Source organism: Nanorana parkeri, unplaced genomic scaffold (assembly GCF_000935625.1).
Source record: "Nanorana parkeri isolate BGI_ZX_2015 unplaced genomic scaffold, ASM93562v1 scaffold599, whole genome shotgun sequence".
Taxonomy (NCBI): domain Eukaryota; kingdom Metazoa; phylum Chordata; class Amphibia; order Anura; family Dicroglossidae; genus Nanorana; species Nanorana parkeri.
The window spans coordinates 822634-842051 of NW_017306867.1; the positions used below are offsets into that span (position 1 = coordinate 822634).

The 19418-nt window shown below is 43.6% G+C and overlaps 1 protein-coding gene across 1 annotated transcript in view; it reads left to right on the forward strand.

Moving 5' to 3' along the window:
• The window catches only part of MRPL39 (mitochondrial ribosomal protein L39), an 88390-nt gene that overhangs the window by 44733 nt on the left and 24239 nt on the right, over positions 1-19418 (forward strand). Inside the window, exons 5-7 of the mRNA XM_018562777.1 lie at positions 3837-3904; positions 10635-10747; positions 18349-18414. Coding sequence (XP_018418279.1) covers positions 3837-3904; positions 10635-10747; positions 18349-18414 — 247 coding nt within the window. The remainder of the gene's footprint in view (positions 1-3836; positions 3905-10634; positions 10748-18348; positions 18415-19418) is intronic.

Here is a 19418-nt window from a genome sequence, read left to right on the forward strand (position 1 = left end):
GCAGGTTCCTTGCCATCTCTCACATACCTAAAGTGGGGCAAACTGCAAGCCATAAGAAGTTTCCCATAGCCATCAGCCAGATTCGGGCATGCCTTGGAAGTGCCAATGTTAATGGCAATACAGGAGAGGAGCACAGAATGAGGAGGGTACACAGTACAGGCACCTGGAAGCAGACGCACCTCTACCATATGAGGAGCTGTGTGAAACTTGGCTGCATTGGTCTGCACAAAACTCACTTTTGTTAACGTACAGTTACATAGTTGGGTTTTAAAATAATATATATATTTTGTACATTTACAAAAAACATCAAGACTTTTTTGAAGCAGTCTCCAGAGTTGGCTAGAACTAGCCTCTGTGGACATCTATTCCACATTTTCACAGCTCTTACTATAAAGAAGCCTTGCCATATGTGGAGGTTAAAATTCATCTTCTCCAGATGCAAAGAGCGCCCCTTTGTTAAGCAGTGACCTTAAAGCCCCATTCAAGGTTAAATACGACTGCCTCCCACCTCTCTCTAACCCATTATGCAAGCTTTGGGCTAGGGTACCCCCTCCATTCAGGTCCCTCACCTTTCTCATTTCCATATGCGAGGAACTGCTAAACCAGTGCTGCAGCTGCTGCCGTATGTACTGATGTCACTACTCTTCGCGATCCTAAGAGGACCCTGCAGCTGGACAGCCAATAGGAAGTGTCCACATCACACAGGAAATGACACGGACACCAAAAGAAGGACCCCACCAGATGTAAACGAAGAGAGAAGACTCTCAGCTCTCAGAAGGATCACTTGACCGCAAATTTAGGTAAGTAAAATGGACATTTAGTGTTTTTTTGTGCTCCGGCAATCAGAGGGGGGTTGGAAAAGGGGTTAACAGTATCCCAGGATGGGGTGGAATGGGGGCTTTTACGTATGAACCTTGAAAGTAGAACTGGTCTCACTTGTTGCCTTAGTGTTCTCTTGCACAACATTTATTTTGTATGCTGCTCATCTCAGAGCATTTCTAGTTAAACCATTGCTTATTTTCATTTGAAGAGCTTGCTGTATTTCTACCATTAAATTTTCGTTTCGCCTCCTGTTAGTTTACAGTCCTGTAAGTGAAAGTGTTTTATGGCAGCGCTGTGCAGTCTCAGTCCTTCTGGTTAGCCAGACTGCTTAGCAACAGGACATATGCCGACGGAGCCGAGTTCAGATAAATAACACGTATGGAAATATATATATTTCCAGTGCGATGATTTACTATTACTTTTATATTGTGTATCCTCCACATATGGGAGACGGCGGAAGCTCCTGCCATGCATTGTTCTTATATTTTGGATACAGCTTGGGTCTCCTGCTAATGTTGTGTTCCTCCAGAAGGTCAGGGCCTTGAAATGATGATGATGTTGTAGATTTATATTGTGTTGCATTATTTCGTTTTTATCTGGAAGTCAGAGAAAAGCTGCCTTTTACTGTAACTGCTTTTGTAGTAGCTTGATATGGAAATGTATAGAACACAGTCTGCCGTTTAATCGAGTAAATAGGGGGCTGAGGCTGTGACTCCTTTGATGTGTGTGTATTAGTCTGTCTTTGGAGGACTACACGACTCTAATACCAGCAGATCTCTACAATGCAAGTGGTTAGGAAATCAAAAAATGAAGCAAATGGTCTAGCATGTCGGCAATTGGTACCTGTTCACACCTATACGATTTGAAAGGTTTTGGTAGTCGTACGACAATGCACGACCAAAAGAATCCCATTATTTTCTATGGGGCTCATTCACACCTATGCTGAGCTCTTCTGTGCAATCTAGAGGTGCAGGCAATTGTTTTGGCGCATTTATAGCCCCATGGACTTCAGTAACATACATTTGGGTGTATTTTAGTGATTTGACAACAAGCCCCCACCCCATAGCAATACTTTTTCACCTTGACAAAAATACACAACACATGAAGAAATACACAACAAAAACTAATTGAAAGGACTTAAAAATCCAGATGGATGGGTGTTAATGGGGACTTTTTCAATTTTGTTTGGAATGAATCTTGATCCTGAAGTGTAAACTATCCATGGTTTACAATCCTTCCTCTTTCAGTTTTTCTTTAAATTCCAAATGCAAAATAATAAAATGTGTTCCTTGCACTCACGAAAGTGAGCTCTTTTTCTTTGAAAAAAAAATTGCCTCCTTTTGTGGATTCCTCTTTGGCCTACATTGGGCCGGGAGGAGGGGGTGACGGTCAGGATTTTCTGTGGGCTTGCGCAAACTCAGGTGAACTGGGTCCACACAGGGCCGGATTTACTCGCCTTGCTGCCCCAAGGCCAGGTTCTGCAATGCGCCCCCCCCCCCATCAACGGAGAATGGCAACCAGATGGCAGGGGCGGCAGGGTTAGTTTTATTTTTTTTTATTGTTCATTTATTTTGTTTAAACTTTTTTTAACTTTTTTACATTTTTAGCTGATCATTTACTTTTTAATTTTTTTTTATTTATTTTTAATAATTATTTTCTTATTTTTTACTTTTTAATCACCTTTTTATTTTATTTATTTCTTATTATTTTTAAAATTTTTAGAATTAATTTTTTTCACTTGGCTAGCTCTTGTGTGATAGCAATAAAGTTAACAAGCCCCTGTGTGATAGCCTTTGGAGGTGACAGGTTCTCTTTTTATTGAACCTGTCACCTCCAATACAGGAGTTCTAGCACAGTACTGTGCTGGAACTCCTGTGACAGCTGAGAGAGGAAGAGCTCAGCTCTCCCCTCTCACTGTATACACGGAGCGGCAAGGTTACTTTTAACCCTGCCGCTCTGCTCCCGGCATCGGCAGCCAGTGAAGAGAGACTCGGCGGGCGGGGGGGAGGACGGAACCGGAGGAGAGAGGTAGGTGCGGTGAGGGGGAGGACGGACAAGCTGCACACATTTTACACGTGATCGCGTCGACATCGAGGCGATCACTTGTAAACGAACAAGCGGCTTATCCACACTACATTTAGTCCTGCCTTCCCAAAGCAGGACTAAATGTAGAAGGCAACTTACCACCCGGCGGCCTTGTGGGGAATCCGGGCCTGGGTCCACATCAAGCCCAGCCTCATCAATTCTAGTCCTAGATCTCTCTACAAAGGTCCCGGAGAGCTGTAAAAACCCATTGGAGGAACACTCCCTGCTTTATTCCAAAAGTATTTCAAAAGTTTAGTTTGGGTTTCTGTGGTTTGGCTAAATTCAGCACAGCTGTCATTTACAATTCAACAAGCTCAGTATTTAAAAATGATCAACCAGTGATAAATGTGCTTGTTCCTGTCATAATCTGGAATCCAGGCTTCTTCTGGTGAGCGGTCACTTTGGACGGGATGTTGCTCACATGGTCTTTCCTAAAGGGCAGCATGGATGTTCAGGCTAGCTATATACTTGGATGTCCTATTGGCCAGCACTTTCTTAGAGGCCAAGTGATGCCTTTGTATTGCTTATGTGACCAGTTATCAAAAAGGAGCCTGGATTCCGGTTATGACAGAAATAGATACTTTTTTTCAGCACATTCATAAACATCTTCAAATACCTACATTGCTGATTTTTTAGAGAGAAGCTTGATTGAATTTCGTGCCCAATTGGGTCGTGAAGTTTAGTAACCATTGATGTGCTACTTAATAGTTACTCTTGCCAGATATTCAGTGGAGTCTGGTGGCTGGCTTCATCATCAGACAAGTAAAATGTGGACAAGCTTAGCTTGGCACCTTCTCAGGATGTCCTCCATGTCTACAACATTTCCAATCAGTCCTGCCAAAGGTTTTTCTAATCTGCTCTTACAGGCGGCTTATGTATAAAAGCCATCCAACTAACATATTGTATGTGTTTGTGTTCTGTGTGTACAGTGATCTCTGGAGCATTCTGCTACGACATGGTGTTGGACCCGAAGCTAGACGATTGGAAGCCGACAAAGGTAAGTGAGATACACTCTCAGCTCCAGGATTCAGTCTTCACAGATAAGGAGGAAGCAAGTCTGTGATTGCAGTAAGAGAACTGTGTTGGTTCCTCAAATTACTTTAATCTGGACCATTATTCTGTACTGTTCTGACTGTGCTCCAAGGTGGCTCTTCACAGGGGAAGTATAAAGCCCAACTCGAGTTAAAACCCAACTGAGTTTTCAGTTTAATCAGCTAAGTACATTAAATATGCATCAAAATGAAAGGTTTGCAAACTTAGTTTTCCTTTACGATGCAGCTACAGCTTGAGTAGACAAGCCTGCCCCCTGCCAGCATGCTGCGAAAGAAGACTCTTGCTATCTATGGGAAAGCAATGGTCTTTCTGCAGAGGTCCAGCATGCCCCCTGCTGAGTCATGGCTGTACAATCAGCAGGATGCATGAGCTTTACTGATTGCAAGGCTATACATCTGACGCAGAAGAGGTGTTTTGGACCACTGCAGAGAGACCACTGCTTCTACACAGAGAGCAAGGGTGCTTCTTTGCAGCAAAATGACAAGTCTGGATTTAACTAAAAGGTCAATTGGGCATTTAAAACCAATGGAAGTAAGAGGTAATCTTAATCTAATGGGAACACATCAGTAAAAACCTGTTGAGGTTTTGTATACCTTTTCGAGCCATGGTGCCATGGAGTATATCCATGGAGAATATGGATAGTCTTAGCCAGGGATGGCCAAACTCCGGCCCTCCAGCCGTGGTGAAACAAATCCCATGAAGCATCTCTCTCCGGGAGTCATGTCTTTGGCTGTGAGAATCTTGCAGAGCCTCATGGGATTCATAGTTCCACCACAGCTGGAGGGCCGCAGTTTGGCCATCCCTGGTCTTAGCATTTAATTTCCCAGGTGTACCTGCTGCTATTACAAAGGGAATTCACTCATTTCTATTCATCACTAAAAAGGCAGCAGAAGGAGTTGGTCTCCACACACTTTACACAATGGATTGTGGATGGTTGGATTTGTTTAGGTAGTCCCTCTCACCAGGGCTGTGCCTAAGGTGTTTACTGCCCGAAGTGATGTGCTGTTGTTCCAGGGAGGTGGGGGGTACGCAGTTGTGGGGGTAAGGGTAGTTCAGACACTGAATCACGGATGTCGGCGACACAGGCCAGAGCATCCAACACATCTCCTGGCAACCGGTCATGTCAGTGAGCTGGGCGGGAGGCCGCACAGGACGTCACAGGTTGCTAAGAGCCTTTAGCAACCTGGGACTCTGTGCCCCCCCCCACCAATGAAATGCAGCCTGAGGCAGTGGCCTCATTATGGGGATCGCCTTGCCTCTTAACTATTTATATGTTGACAAGGAGGTTGTACAATTAAATTGTAACATATGGGACAGCTTATTGTGTGCAGAGTTGAGCTGATAACTCTTGTGGGACGATGTAATTCCTCACTCGGTGGAAATAGCTGCTCAGTACTGCAATGTGGGCATATTAAGAGGGGGTAAGGGACACTAGTCTATTTGGATGCTGTGCTACCAAAAGCTTTATTCATTGGCTTTAGGAGATTTAGAAGACACTGGGGGGAATTTATCAAAACTGGAACAGACAGAAACTGGAGCAGTTCCCCATGGCAACCAATCAGCTTCTCTCCAGTTTGCTCAGCTGAGATTTGAAAATGAGACATTGAAGCTGATTGGTTGCAGTGCAAATCTGCTCCAGATTTTGTCTGCTCCAGTTTTGATAATTTCCCCCTACTGAGTTCAGGCATGGACAGATGGGGGTTGGTGACCCAGAAAAAGGGGAGTACTCAGAAAATTAAGTCACACACGGCTAGGCTAAGGCAGCTTAATTGTTAACTCCAGGCAATCATTTAAATGCACATCTGAAATACATACGCTGGACCTGTTTACCTGCCAGTGGATTTGCCTTTTAGCCCATTGGACAGTGAGTGAGCTGTCGCAGACTGAGGAGGCCGTCTCTTTGCTATCTCCTCCCATCAGCGGGTCCCTTGCCAGTACATTTGCATGCAGCATATGTGATTGCTTCCCAGTCCTTCCCCTCCCTATTCTTGCTACACACGAGATCAAATTCAGACATATACAGTATATGGCTCCTATTAAATAATTAGCCGCATTAATTTGTGTCCGTTATATCTGCCTGTATTGCAAGATGCAACACTAACAGAATCAAGAACTGGCTGCACATCAGGAAACATTTACATTTTACACATGTAGGCGGTCACCATGATAACTGATTTTTTTTCCTGTTTTGATTGTTTGATTGGAGTTGCCACTTAACGTTAGAAGAAAACATTTGAACGGTTCTTAGTAGTGAAGTGCTTAGTGGTTTTCAGCAAACCCAGAGATAAATGTTTTGTATTCTCTGTGAAGGATTTCATTCTGTTAATATTCTGTAGCCAGCGGGTGGCTGTATTGCTCTTCCATTTCAGATGCCAACAAAATATTCTCTGGAAATGGATATTTGTAAAGGAAAACTGATACGTTTTTTACAGTAGTTATCATGAAAGAATAGCTGGTATAAAATGTTAGTTTCTTTTTAAATAAACCTTAGCTTTATTTTTCTTTTCTTTGTCTTTAGGCCATAGGTTAAAATATTTTTAAAACATGCAACACATTATGTAGGGGAAAATAATCTGAAGTTGCGAATTATACATTTATAAAGTCACATTTAGGGAGATTGATGTCATCAACAGGAAACCATCTTTCAGAAAACATTGCTTCCCCTGAGCCCAAACGTTTTCTAGTTGTCTGCACTAGTGAAATGCATAGAAATCTCCATACTCTGGTGTCTGCATCACAGAAATGCATAAAAATATTCACCCCCTAGTTCTGGTCCCTGATGAGTGCACTACTAAAATACATTTAACTCTGCATCGCTTGGTTCCTCTGGTCCATTGTCTTCCTGATGTTTGCCCTGCTGAAATGCATGCATAGTACAGCAGAGAGGAAATCTAACGTTGCCAATACTTATAAAGTAAGGTCGCGTGCACATGGGTGCATTCTGGAGCAAATAAAGTCGCATTTGCATAAAGCGCAAAAAAATCCTGTATTTGCTGCACCCGGAAGCCACTGTGTCTTTGTGTGCATATGAATGTATGGGCAGAAAATGCTGTATCTGGGTGTATGCCTGTAAATACTGGCACCGGCTTTAGCACGCGCATGAGGGTAAGTTTCCAAATGCAGAACTGTAACATGTATGGCTCATTCAGACAGACGTGCACGTCTGTACAGCGTGTCTGTCTGCGTCCAAATGCGGGCAACTGAACCCACACGGGTGTGCAGGTTCGGGTGTGCGTGTGACCATGTGTAATTGTGTGCAGCTGCGTCCTCCCCTACATGCAGCACTTGTGCCTTCTGGGATCGGGTCATTAGAAGCTTACCCCTGTGGGCGTGCTAATGCTGGTACCTGTGTTAAATTAAAATAACCAGCGATTTTGAGGGCCCGGGGGGCGATCAGTGGAAATACCTGGAGGTGTTATTACCAGGTTAGCAAAATAATTTAGGGTTGGTGTACACCATAGCCTGCACGTCGGCACATATGCATTGACATACACTGGTGATATATACTGCTGTGTGCTTTTTTTTTTTTAAAGACCTATTGCGTTCTTTTCATCTAAAATGCAGTACTGTTACAATACAGAATAAGGCTTTTTGCCCGATCAAGCCAAATGGATGTGTAGTGAATGAGCCCTTCCTTTAGGTCTGCCTTACCTTCTTTCACTAAAAATCACATCGGCATGCTGATCTGAAATAATTTCACATTCATTAGTTAAACATATTTTTTATTTTACTCACAATTATTGTTTTTTCACTTCCTGGTCCTCTTGGACATTAGTGATGTAATTGTGCCCAAGCAATGCATCCTGGGAAGGTTACATCAGCAGAGCATTGCTGGAAAATCTCATCTGTAATCTCACGAGATCTCAGGGAAAGGCATTTTCCTCCTCTGGGATTATGTGCATGGTCACATGTGCCACAGTTCCAGGAAGTAAAAGGAGATGGATTAATCTGCCCTTAGTAAAAAAGTGGCCACTGTCAGAAGACTGGGGAGGAAACGAAAAATAAGGTATGCAAAGAATAAAAAGCCGGCAACTTTCTAGAAGTATGCGTTTGTAGATTGCCATTACTAAACATTTCTAACTGTCTTTGTTGTCATTTCAAGTATACGGGTAAAGTTCCTCTTGAAGGAGGTACATCATATAGCAAAATACCAGCACGAGATTGCTCAGCTAGAAGCTTCTTTTCTTTGAATTTTCATCTGTAGGAGTTACAAGGAGGATGAAAATGAGCACTTCATGTGTTGGACGTGTTTGTTGTGACCCACAGAGAGTTGTTATTATTATACAGGATTTATTAAGATCCACCAGTTTGCTCAGCGCTTCACAAATAAGAAATTCAAACATAATGGAAAATCTTTGTATGGTGGGGCTGGCTGGGCTATTTCCTGTGCAGGGAAAAGAAATGGACACTGTGATTGTATGGCACCTCGGCATCAGTAGATTGTAAGACATTCCCTTGTTCTGATTAGAAAGAGGACAAGAAGAAGCTTTAAGTAGACATCTACCTGCCTGTCTGTATGATACCGAGCTCGGTGTGCCCACTCCTTGTGTTATGGGTACAATAATAGGACAGGCACGCTATGGCTTTTGCTGCCTCTTAACAAAAAAACAAAAATAGGCTGAGCAGAGACATGAGAATATTTCAAGTGTCTGATTTAGAAGGTTTGACAGTTTACAGATTAGCAGCCTGTCCAATTTTAGAAACTTTACAAGGGATGAAACCGTTTTCCTAGTTTATATTTAGATTACGCTACAGCTATGGCATTTAAACCTATGGAAATGGTCTTGCTTAGACCAGAGTTACACTACATCTCCACTATTATATTTAAAGGAAATCTAAATTCACAGCATGTCCTCTCCTGTTACTACATCAGCATTGTAAATGGAATACATACTAGGCTTGTTTTTGATCATGCAATCAAAGCTTACTTGAAAGAAATCCCTTTTATGTAGTGAGTGCCGCCTTCCGTCTGCCCATCACTTCCATCAACTTCCTGGATTCCCAGTGTGCTTTGTGTCTCTTTCCCTGCTGCTTGATGTGATGTAATCTCCATTTCTGAAGACTACATATTCCATCATGCATTGCTTCCAGCAAGCAATAATAATGTTACATTGTTTAGAAGTTGAGTTGTAATTCAGAGGAAGTAAATATTCACAGGGCTGAGTGGAATTGTGTCTGTGCATTGTGGAAGTACATCCTATGAACTTCTTCAATAAGTAAGTTTACAAACTTCAAGATGGATATAGTTATTAGGATTGGGATAGAAATCAATTTCTTTCTAGTTTTTCACCATAGATACCCTTTAACTTGCAACTCCAGACAATTTTTTGTATTTTTTGCAGGTGAGAAAATTTAAGCTGTCATACACTGCAAGATTTTACCTACATGATAGAAAAATCACTTGATTCCCCCAGCTACGCTAAGGCCTCGTTCACACGAGATACAGTGCGTTCCAGCCCGATTCTGGCCAGAACGCACTGCATCGCGGCCGGCTCACTACGTTGTTGGGCAGGAGAGGGCGTGGCGGTCCATTGAAGCGCATTGCACCGTAGCCACGCCCTCCGGCCGCAGGGGAACACAAGTCACATTATGCCTCCGGTCTGGTCCGAACCAAATGCTGCAAGCACTATTTTGTTTGGAGCGGACCGCAGGCATAATGTGCCTTGCATTCCCGTGCGGCCGGAGGGCGTGGCTACGGTACAATGCGCTTCAATGGACCACCACGCCCCCTCCTGCCCCACAACATAGTGAGCCGGCCGCAATGCGATGCAGTACGTTCTGGCCAGAATCGGCCGGAACGCACTGTCTAGTGTGACTGAGGCCTGAGGAGTCTGCCCAGCTCTGCTATTGTATTGTGACAAACAGCGGCTGCAGTTGTCAGAATACTTGAACAGTGACTGCAGCTGATTCGCTGCAGTCACTGGTCGACTGACAATCTTCCACCCAACAATTTTCCCATTCAGTGGGAAACAACCAAAATTCGATCCATGTATGGACAGCTTTTGAACCTCCTTTGGGTGATGCCAGGATATGAAGGGAATGAGATAGGAAGATGCAGACACCAATGTAAACTTTACAAGGGGTGACACCTTTCCCCACACTACCAGAAAAATGTTTCTCCCTCATCCTTCACGTTGTCAGACCCTACTCCACTACAACTACAACTGAAGCTGGCCATATACTAGTGGATTTCCGAATGAACGTTCGTACGAAAGATCTTTCTTTACCACCCGGTAATGCCTTTTAGATACTTGACGAATGTTGATTGAAATTTCGTTTGATTTTAACATTCTTTTGTGGAATTTAATGGAGTTTCCTGAATGAAAACCACATTCACTGTTAGAATTTTGTTCATTCAAGAAACATTTTACATCCTGCTTCTCCGAGTTTTTTCATCACCACAGACGAAATCAATTGTCAATTTGACTCCATCAACGAATAGAAAGTTGAATGAAAGTTCTTTGGAAAATCTAAGCAGTGTATGACCAGCTCTAGTTTGGAGCTGGAGACTCATGTACTGCTTGTTGAGCAACAAAGGTTATTAACTTGTTTTTCATTTTTGTGTTGTGACATATCAGCCATTCTTTCTCCATCTTTACTGTGCTTTTGTAACAATACATTTCACAAGTGTGGGAATACTTACAAATCTGTCATCGATCTGTTTTCTTCTGCAGGAGAATCTGCATTCTTTCACCAGGGACGCACTTAAACTGATCAGCAAAGATCTGCCTTTTGAGTGTCTTGAAGTAGAAGAAAAAGTTGCCAGAGACATATTTCAGCACAATCCGTAAGTTCCTTCATCAGCTTATTATGACTCCATTGTAGCTTAGAATCTGGAGGTCCAGTAAAGCGTGATGAACTCAAAAACATAAAGCAGACATTCATTTGTGGTTATAAGTGGTGATGTGTTTCTTGTCACAGTCTCTGTAGATCAGGGAGTGCAGCTCTTATCTACTATGTAGATGAGGCCAGGTACTATATAGCTATTGCTAACAGCGAAAGGTTTTTCAGGTACAGCATTGCCTGTTTGTACTGGAAGCTGTGCAATGGATACTAACATGAAAATGCTGCAGAAGTATCGACTGTCGCCGTATTTTACTTAGTACAGATATGATCCTTGGCACGAGGCAGAGCTGTGTTGAGGTGGAAGAGAGTAAAAACAAAACGAGAGGGGCGCCTTTTCCTAGTGCAGATCAGTTTTATTCAACAATTGAAAGGAGGATGGATAAGTAAATAAGTACTCACAAAAGTGGGAATTCACAAGCATTTAGAACAGTGCAGAGTTTCCCTTTTTAACCAGAGTGGTGATGGGACTGGGGCTAAGTCCTGATGAAGGGGGCGTGCCCCGGAAACGCGTCGACACTCCTATATACCGATCTGCACGTAGGACGTATCTGACAGACTGCTACTGTTATCATTCCGGTTCGGTCTCTGCACTGTTCTAAATGCTTGTGAATTCCCTCTTGTGTGAGTACTTACTGGGTCAAGCTTTAGTGCTCATGTACACGGGTGTTGTTTTCTTGCATTTGATGTTCATTTAAAATGCACATTAGACCAATTGACTTCAATGGAGAAGTTTAGATGACAGCACGGAGACTGTGTTTGACCTGCTTTGCATTGCATCTCTTCTGATGTAGAATGTCCTATTTAAGTGCGTTTGAAATGCAGACAAGACAGGTCACAAAGCCTTTTCTTGTCAATTGCTGCGTACTGCATTTTAACTAATTTTGGGTTTGAATGGAACAGACTACTTTTGACAAGATCATAATGACCCCTTCACGACCCCTATACGACCCCTTCATGAGTTATGATCTGCCAGCAATTTACACTGCACAATTAATTTATTTTAATTAAGAGAAATACCGTTTAGCCTAATTATAAATATCTCCAGAGGTTTTTGTGGCACTGGTTGGTAGGCTAGGCTGTGAGAAGGAAATTGCACAGACATTGTAGCATGTGCCAACTTTAGAAAAGTCGGATATGGTATCTCCTGTATACTTATAAAGTATGATCCAGCAAAGTAACATGTAGGATTCTGACCATTCTGTTGCCTTGTAAATAATAGATTTTCCATCATGCTTTTGCTGAAGCCCACCTTCCACAACCAATGGTACTCACCTTCCCCACCCATTGGTACTCACCTTCCCCACCCATTGGTACTCACCTTCCCCACCCATTGGTACTCACCTTCCCCACCCACCTTCCCAACCCACTGATACCCACCTTCCCCACCTACTGATACCCCCCTTCTCTACCTACTGATACCCCCATTCTCTACCTACTGATACTCCCCTTCCCCACCTACTGATACTCCCCTTCCCCACCTACTGATACTCCCCTTCCCCACCTACTGATACTCCCCTTCCCCACCTACTGATACTCCCCTTCCCCACCTACTAACCAATGGTACTCACCTTCCCCACCCATTGGTCCTCACCTTCCCCACCCATTGGTACTCACCTTCCCCACCCATTGGTACTCACCTTCCCCACCCACCTTCCCAACCCACTGATACCCACCTTCCCCACCTACTGATACCCCCCTTCTCTACCTACTGATACCCCCATTCTCTACCTACTGATACTCCCCTTCCCCACCTACTGATACTCCCCTTCCCCACCTACTGATACTCCCCTTCCCCACCTACTGATACTCCCCTTCCCCACCTACTGATACTCCCCTTCCCCACCTACTGATACTCCCCTTCCCCACCTACTGATACTCCCCTTCCCCACCTACTGATACTCCCCTTCCCCACCTACTGATACTCCCCTTCCCCACCTACTGATACTCCCCTTCCCCACCTACTGATACTCCCCTTCCCCACCTACTGATACTCCCCTTCCCCACCTACTGATACTCCCCTTCCCCACCTACTGATACTCCCCTTCCCCACCTACTGATACTCCCCTTCCCCACCTACTGATACCCCCCTTCCCCACCTACTGATACCAACCTTCCCCACCTACTGATACTCCCCTTCCCCACCTACTGATACTCCCCTTCCCCACCCACTGGTACTCCCCTTCCCCACCCACTGGTACTCCCCTTCCTTACCCGCCCTCACCTACTGAAACCCACCTTCCCACCCACTGGTACCCTACCTTCCTGAACCGCTAATACTCACCTTCTCATCCCTTTATCTGTGGGAGCAAATATCTTGTATTTCCAGGTATGGGTGAGAATATGACCTTCTCACCTTCCTTCCAAGATACAGTTCACAGGATTGAGCAGCCAATCACCAGGTCCCAACACTATCATGTGACGGAGGGTTGAAGATCAATAACCCCTGGGAGTGGTGGGGAACTTTTAAGAGAACCTGGACAAAATGACAGATTACCTTTTTAAGTTTGGTCTTTTGGAGACAGTTGTACAGTCACAGTACAAGATTACCTCAATGTACCCCGTTATGTCGATAAAGCCATAGAATTGTGGGCGCGATGGACCTTTTATGACACTACACAAATGGATAGAACACAAAAGTGACATTTCTGTTTGCACGGGAAATCCCCATCATTTTTTGATATTAAAATGTTTGACACATATAAAGTATTTTTTTTATTCTGTCTTATGAACACATATAAAAATAATTTCCTTTCAGGCACTTAAGTGAATGTGTGGGCACTGTAGCCTGTTCTGATAGATAAGCGTATATTTTACTTTTCACATGAAATATTTATTTTTCTCTTTGGCTGCATTCTCTGTGGCCTGGTTCAGATTTGCCTGGATCCTCCTGCGTGCCACCCTTTGTTAGGATAAAACCGTAGTGACACCGCGGCTCGGAAGGCGGCAGCTGTCGGAAGCCACAAATGCTGTAGGCAGATACACCAGCTTTGTCTCTGAAAATAAACCGTAGGAGAGCAAGCTTGTATTCCCGTACAGCTTGTCACAAGTTATGAATCATTGGGATAATCTAGATGAAATCTATCCGCTTTGCTTTCTGGCTTTATAACGATCACCTTCACTGCAGGAATGTTTTGCTTCTCTATAGGGGCTGATCTACAGAGGCTGATACAAAACTCAAGTGGTTACCTCCTAACCCCTTATTAGATTCCCACCTTCATCTGGGTAACTGCTCCATTTTTATTCCAGTACCTGTAAATCAGAGACTCTGAAGTATTTTGTTGCCCAGCTTCAGGTCAAACTGTTCCTTTCCAGGTTTTCAGTTCATTGAAGGGAGAATCTGCTTGCTAGGGGCAACACAGGAAGCTTTTTACACAATGATAGATAGGGGCAAATATATTTCTGTTAGGTGCTTTATTTCTTTTTTTAATCCTATGTTTAAGCATAAAAATAATCTTATTCCCTATATGCAAACTATATAAGCACTGTTTTGTTGTATTGTCATGAGATATGAAACCAAATTTAGGTTCAAATATTTTAGACCCTGTTCACATCTGTGCGCTGCAGCAACATGTGCAAAGACATGCTTTTTCACAGCGTAACAAAATGTCTATGACTTTCTAAGACACTCTGGTGCCATTCATTTTTAATGCACTCCAACGCACCTTGCTACACCATGCTCTTTCATCGGATGGAGGAGCGGGGCGTCGGGTGGGGAGAGAAGGAGCGGGGCGTCGGGTGGGGAGAGAAGGAGCGGGGCGTCGGGTGGGGAGAGAAGGAGCGGGGCGTCGGGTGGGGAGAGAAGGAGCGGGGCGTTGGAGGAGAAGCAATGGAGCGGTGTATTGGACGGGGAGAGAAGGAACCGAGTATCCGAATGGGGTGGTTTTGTAGGAGGTAACAGGTAAGTGCAGGAGGGTCTGGTAGGTTGCACATGAAGACATGTAGAGGTTGGAGGCAAGAGGTGGTAAAAGTTTTTGTTTACTGTGCCAGGAGTTCACCTTTAAGTTACCTGCCTTTTAGCTTACATAGAGTATATTGGAACAAAGTGTGGAGTCCCTGTAGGCACACATACATTTATATATACAGGCTGACAACCTGAGAAAACACCTGTTTTAGTGTAAGTGTAAGTGTAGTGTAACACTCGTACACCCTGTAACGTGTGCAGAGGTGCTAATTAGCAACTAATTATCAGAGCATTTTCTTGCATTTTTAGTGGCAAACCTACAATGAATTCCCCCTAAACACAGCTGATTAAGCACTAGTTAAAATGCAGATGGATATTAATGACAGCAAATAAAAGGAACACATTCCCACAAACAGCTCCTTTTCTCTTAATACTGACCATGTGGGCAGTGAATCTCGACACTTCTCCAGAATCCGGCAGATGTAAACAGCTGCTAAGATTATTTCTGCTTCAAATCTTTAATCTTGTAAGCACAAAACATTATAGCGGGGGGGCCAGCTGGAAAAACAGGAGCATCCGAGCAGATGTTATATTTTATATTAGCTTACGGCATGTGTTACCTTTTATCTGCTAATGTTCCTTTGTAAAGAAATGTAGCTGTATAGTTCATAATCAAAGAGAAACACATTAAAAGGGTTGTACAGGCAAAATATGAAAATGTTCTCAACGGATTACTAAAGTGTAAAGGGTAAATTCACTTTTATTAGAAAACAACAACAAAAAAAGCTTTTATGGCTTACTTCCCATCCACCCTTCTGTTAATATTTTTAGTCGACAACTTAGCACAGTGTTTAAAGCTGAACTCCATGCAAACTGCTACATACAAAGATGAAATGCATGTATGGTAGCTGTTTGCTTGCCAAATGATTTGCATGTTTTTCCATTCATTCCTGAGATTTACACAGCTCTGCCAAGTAGATGACCGCACTTACAGTTAAGAAATACGCTGGTGCCTCCTTTCTACCTTAGCCGTATTGACTGGGCAGCAGAAGAGCAGCAGCAGCAGATCGATGAGGTGCTCCCTCTGCTCTATCCTCCTATCGGCATGTTCCTTGATGATATATTCATGCAGCACACCTGGTTAGCTTCCAGTCCTGCCACCCCTATCTTAAGCTGGCCATACACTGTACAAAATCATGTACAATCAGATTGTATAATCTTCTTTGAATTTACCAAAACTATGTAATGAGGACAAACCTCCGCAATCCATTCAGTTCGTATCAAATCATGAAATCATGCAGGCTCTTGCGCTATGCAGTTGATGGTAGATCTACAGGAGATTGTACAATCAGGTTATGTAATGTATGGTCAGCTTTAGTCTGTGATCTTCTGTATAGGGGATCGCAAGAGTCTGATTCCAAGTCAAATGTAGGTACTTACCCTAAGGGCCCACTAATACTATTGCATTCTGGTAACGCAAGCTTTACCATGCCACATGTTGCTTGAGTTGATGTGATGTGGTGCCATTTTTTCTGAATGGAACCCCAACACATCTTGCCAGTACTGCATTGCAGCACAATGTGTGGCAACGCACTAACCTACCCCAAACACACAAAAGATTGTACTGCTCCTCCACAGCACACACGCAGGGGGAATCCCAGTGCTCACCAGCTGGATCTCGTCCTCACTCCCACCTTAGCTTCCGTCAAAACAACAAAACCTCCGGCTGCACTGATATGTCCCTGGAAACTTCTTTTATTAAAGATCACACAGCTACACAAAGGCCCGCCTCAGGTCCGCCCCGCTAACGCATTTCACCTAATCCTGGGCTTAATCATAAAGTTCACTCAGTTTAAGCCCGGGGGGGGGGGGGGGAGGCGGGGGGGGGCGAGGCGAGTGTGAGCAGTGGAGTGGCTTGCCCTTCTGCACCTGTGTTTGTGGAGACACACCCAGCTTACTAGCACAGAAGGATGGCTCCATAGGACACTGCGAGGGAAAGGAGCCACCCTTAAATAGGATAATCTGGGTCAGTGCTCAGGGTACCAGCTGATTCTGCAGGAAGCTAAAACTTGTAAACATCAAGGAGCAGCATCCATTGTAAGTGATTTTATCAGCATTGAAATCGCTTAAAACCTTTTTATCTTTTAATATCAGTGTAAGTGCTCTAGCAATTCTCTAAAATAGCGTGTATCCAGACCTAAGCTATGAGACAAGGTTGCTAAATTTGGACATGTTCACGCTGGAAGTGAGGAGATTAAGGGGGGACATGATTTTTATGTACAAAATGTTTAGTGGTGATGACAGCATCAGCAATAAACTTTTTACAGTAAACTCCATAACAAGGACTAGAGGCCACCACCTAAAATTGGTGGAGAAAAGATTTAACCACAAGGGGCGGAGAGGCTTTTTTTCAGTGAGATCGGTTAATGTCTGGAACTCGCTGCCACAAGCAGCTGAGAGTATTGAATCATTCAATCATTCTCTTCCTCAGAGACCATAACATACGGGGGTACAGGTACTCTTAAAAACAAGGACGGAAAAGGGACTCGTGCATACAAATGCACGCACAATCACACACATACACACAAAGGTTGGACTTGATGGACCTATGTCTTTATTCAACCTCAAATACTATGTAACTATATTGCATTCTGTTACATGTATGAGGATAAATAAAACCTATGACATCACTTCCGATGAACAGAGGATCCGTGGAGGAAAAAAACTGTACAGACACGGATGTCACAGCAATGACATCACTTCCTATGCACAGAGGATCCGTGCATGGAACCCCTGCAGATCGGACCTGAAGGCACCCTTCTGAAAGGGGCCTTACACTTTGTTTGTCATTTATTCTTTTGTTTTTACCATTAGTGAGTCAGACAACAGTAAGTTAATGTTAAACATGCTCATGACAAATATAGGTCTATTAAAGAAATTAAAACAAAAAATGTCAATAAAAAAAGCAGCAGATTGTGTGGACCACTTGGTCTTTTATTGCTGTCACTCTTCTGTTTCTATTACAGCTGCCATAGAAAGTCCAGTCATTCCTCCTCACCTTTATTTAGGTTGTCTGATCTTCCCATGATCCCTTGTCATGTCCTTGGCTTCCTAGTATTGATTTGTGCTGTGACAGTGTGGGAGAATAATGTCTCTTCCTGTCACACATCATGTAGAAGTGCTGCCAAGGTGTTGTACACAGAGCTAGGAAGAATGCAATGGACCAGACCGGGCAGAAAAGAGACAGCATCACACCAGGAAGCTTTGTTGTTTTTTGCAGATTGTGGAACCATCATGATTAAACTTATACACTGAGGTCGAGGTTTATTTTAAGATTATGTTGGGTCTGTATTTACAGATTGTGTTTTCTTCTGTTGGCTCCCCTAAAAATGGCTAACATGGCCCATCCTAATCTGAGCTAGGTCTTTGGGACTTGTGTGCTGCCAAGAAAATGTGCCAATGCTAATAGCAACAAGCCAGTTACCAGGTGACATTTCTGCAGAGCAAAGTTGAAAGTGGAACATGGATTCTGATTGGTTACTGCAAGCAACAAGGGCATTGCCTGTTAGAACACAGTCTTTTGCCTGCATATTTTAGGTTTACAGCTGTACAATGTGCTAATGAGACATTTGCTTTTCCAGGTACAAACTGATGTGTCTGGAGGAGAAAGCCGCTAATCATCCTGAAGGAAAGGTAACCCTGCACAGGTCAGTAGTTATTTATTTATAGAAATATTCTTACAGTTGTTGATCGGGCACAGGCACTCATGTCTGAAATAGGGCATAATAGCCATCATTATAAGTGGTTTAGCAAAAATACATGTTCTTAACCCCTTCATGCCCACAATATGTGGATTGTTAACCTGTTTGATGCCCTGTGCCGAGGGTACATTTAATCTACATCCTCCTTTTGACAGCTAGCATATGACACTGTGTATGGCTGCTAGCTGTCAGTCTGGTCTGTCACAGGCTGCTGCTATACCCACTAATGATTAGTTGTGACTTAGCTATGACATGCAGACTAGAAGCTTTATATGAGCCTTCAGCTTGCAGATGCCACTGCAGCTTTGAAGATGTCAATGTGCATCACTGCATCTCTGTTCAGTACTGTAATTGTCAGATATTTATATTGTAATCGATCAGATCTTGAATGTGGAGCAAGCATCACTATTTGCGGTGCAGAGTTGCACTGAAGATGGAATGTTTATATCGGACGCTCTGTCCTTCATGTTTCCACAGCCACTGCACCTGTCACAAAGTGGTGACACTCCAAGGAGTTTTACTAGTGGGTGGGCGGAGTATGATGGGGAAGAGGAAGAACTAGTTCCCCATCCAGTCCGCTCCCCTGGTGTTTGACAGCAAGCAGTGGGCGGATGCCATAGCCAATAGACATCGTGCTATTGGCTACGGAATCCTCCCACTGTCTGTTGTCAATCACTAGCACAGCGCACCTGATGGGGAACTAGTCCCTTGCCTTTTCCATCAGGCTGCACCTACTGTCAGCCTCACTGGATGTTAAGGACGCTGTCTGCCATATTTGGGTAATGATATCAGCCAGCATCCCCAGCACCTGTATTTACATTCATCTGCTGGCTGTGGCATCTGGCTGGCAGCTGAATGTGCCATTGTGCAATTGGTTAATAAGATGGCAAGTGTCCTGGTAACTAATGGCATTATTAGGAACTACCTGAATCTGTCACAAGTATTGGTAA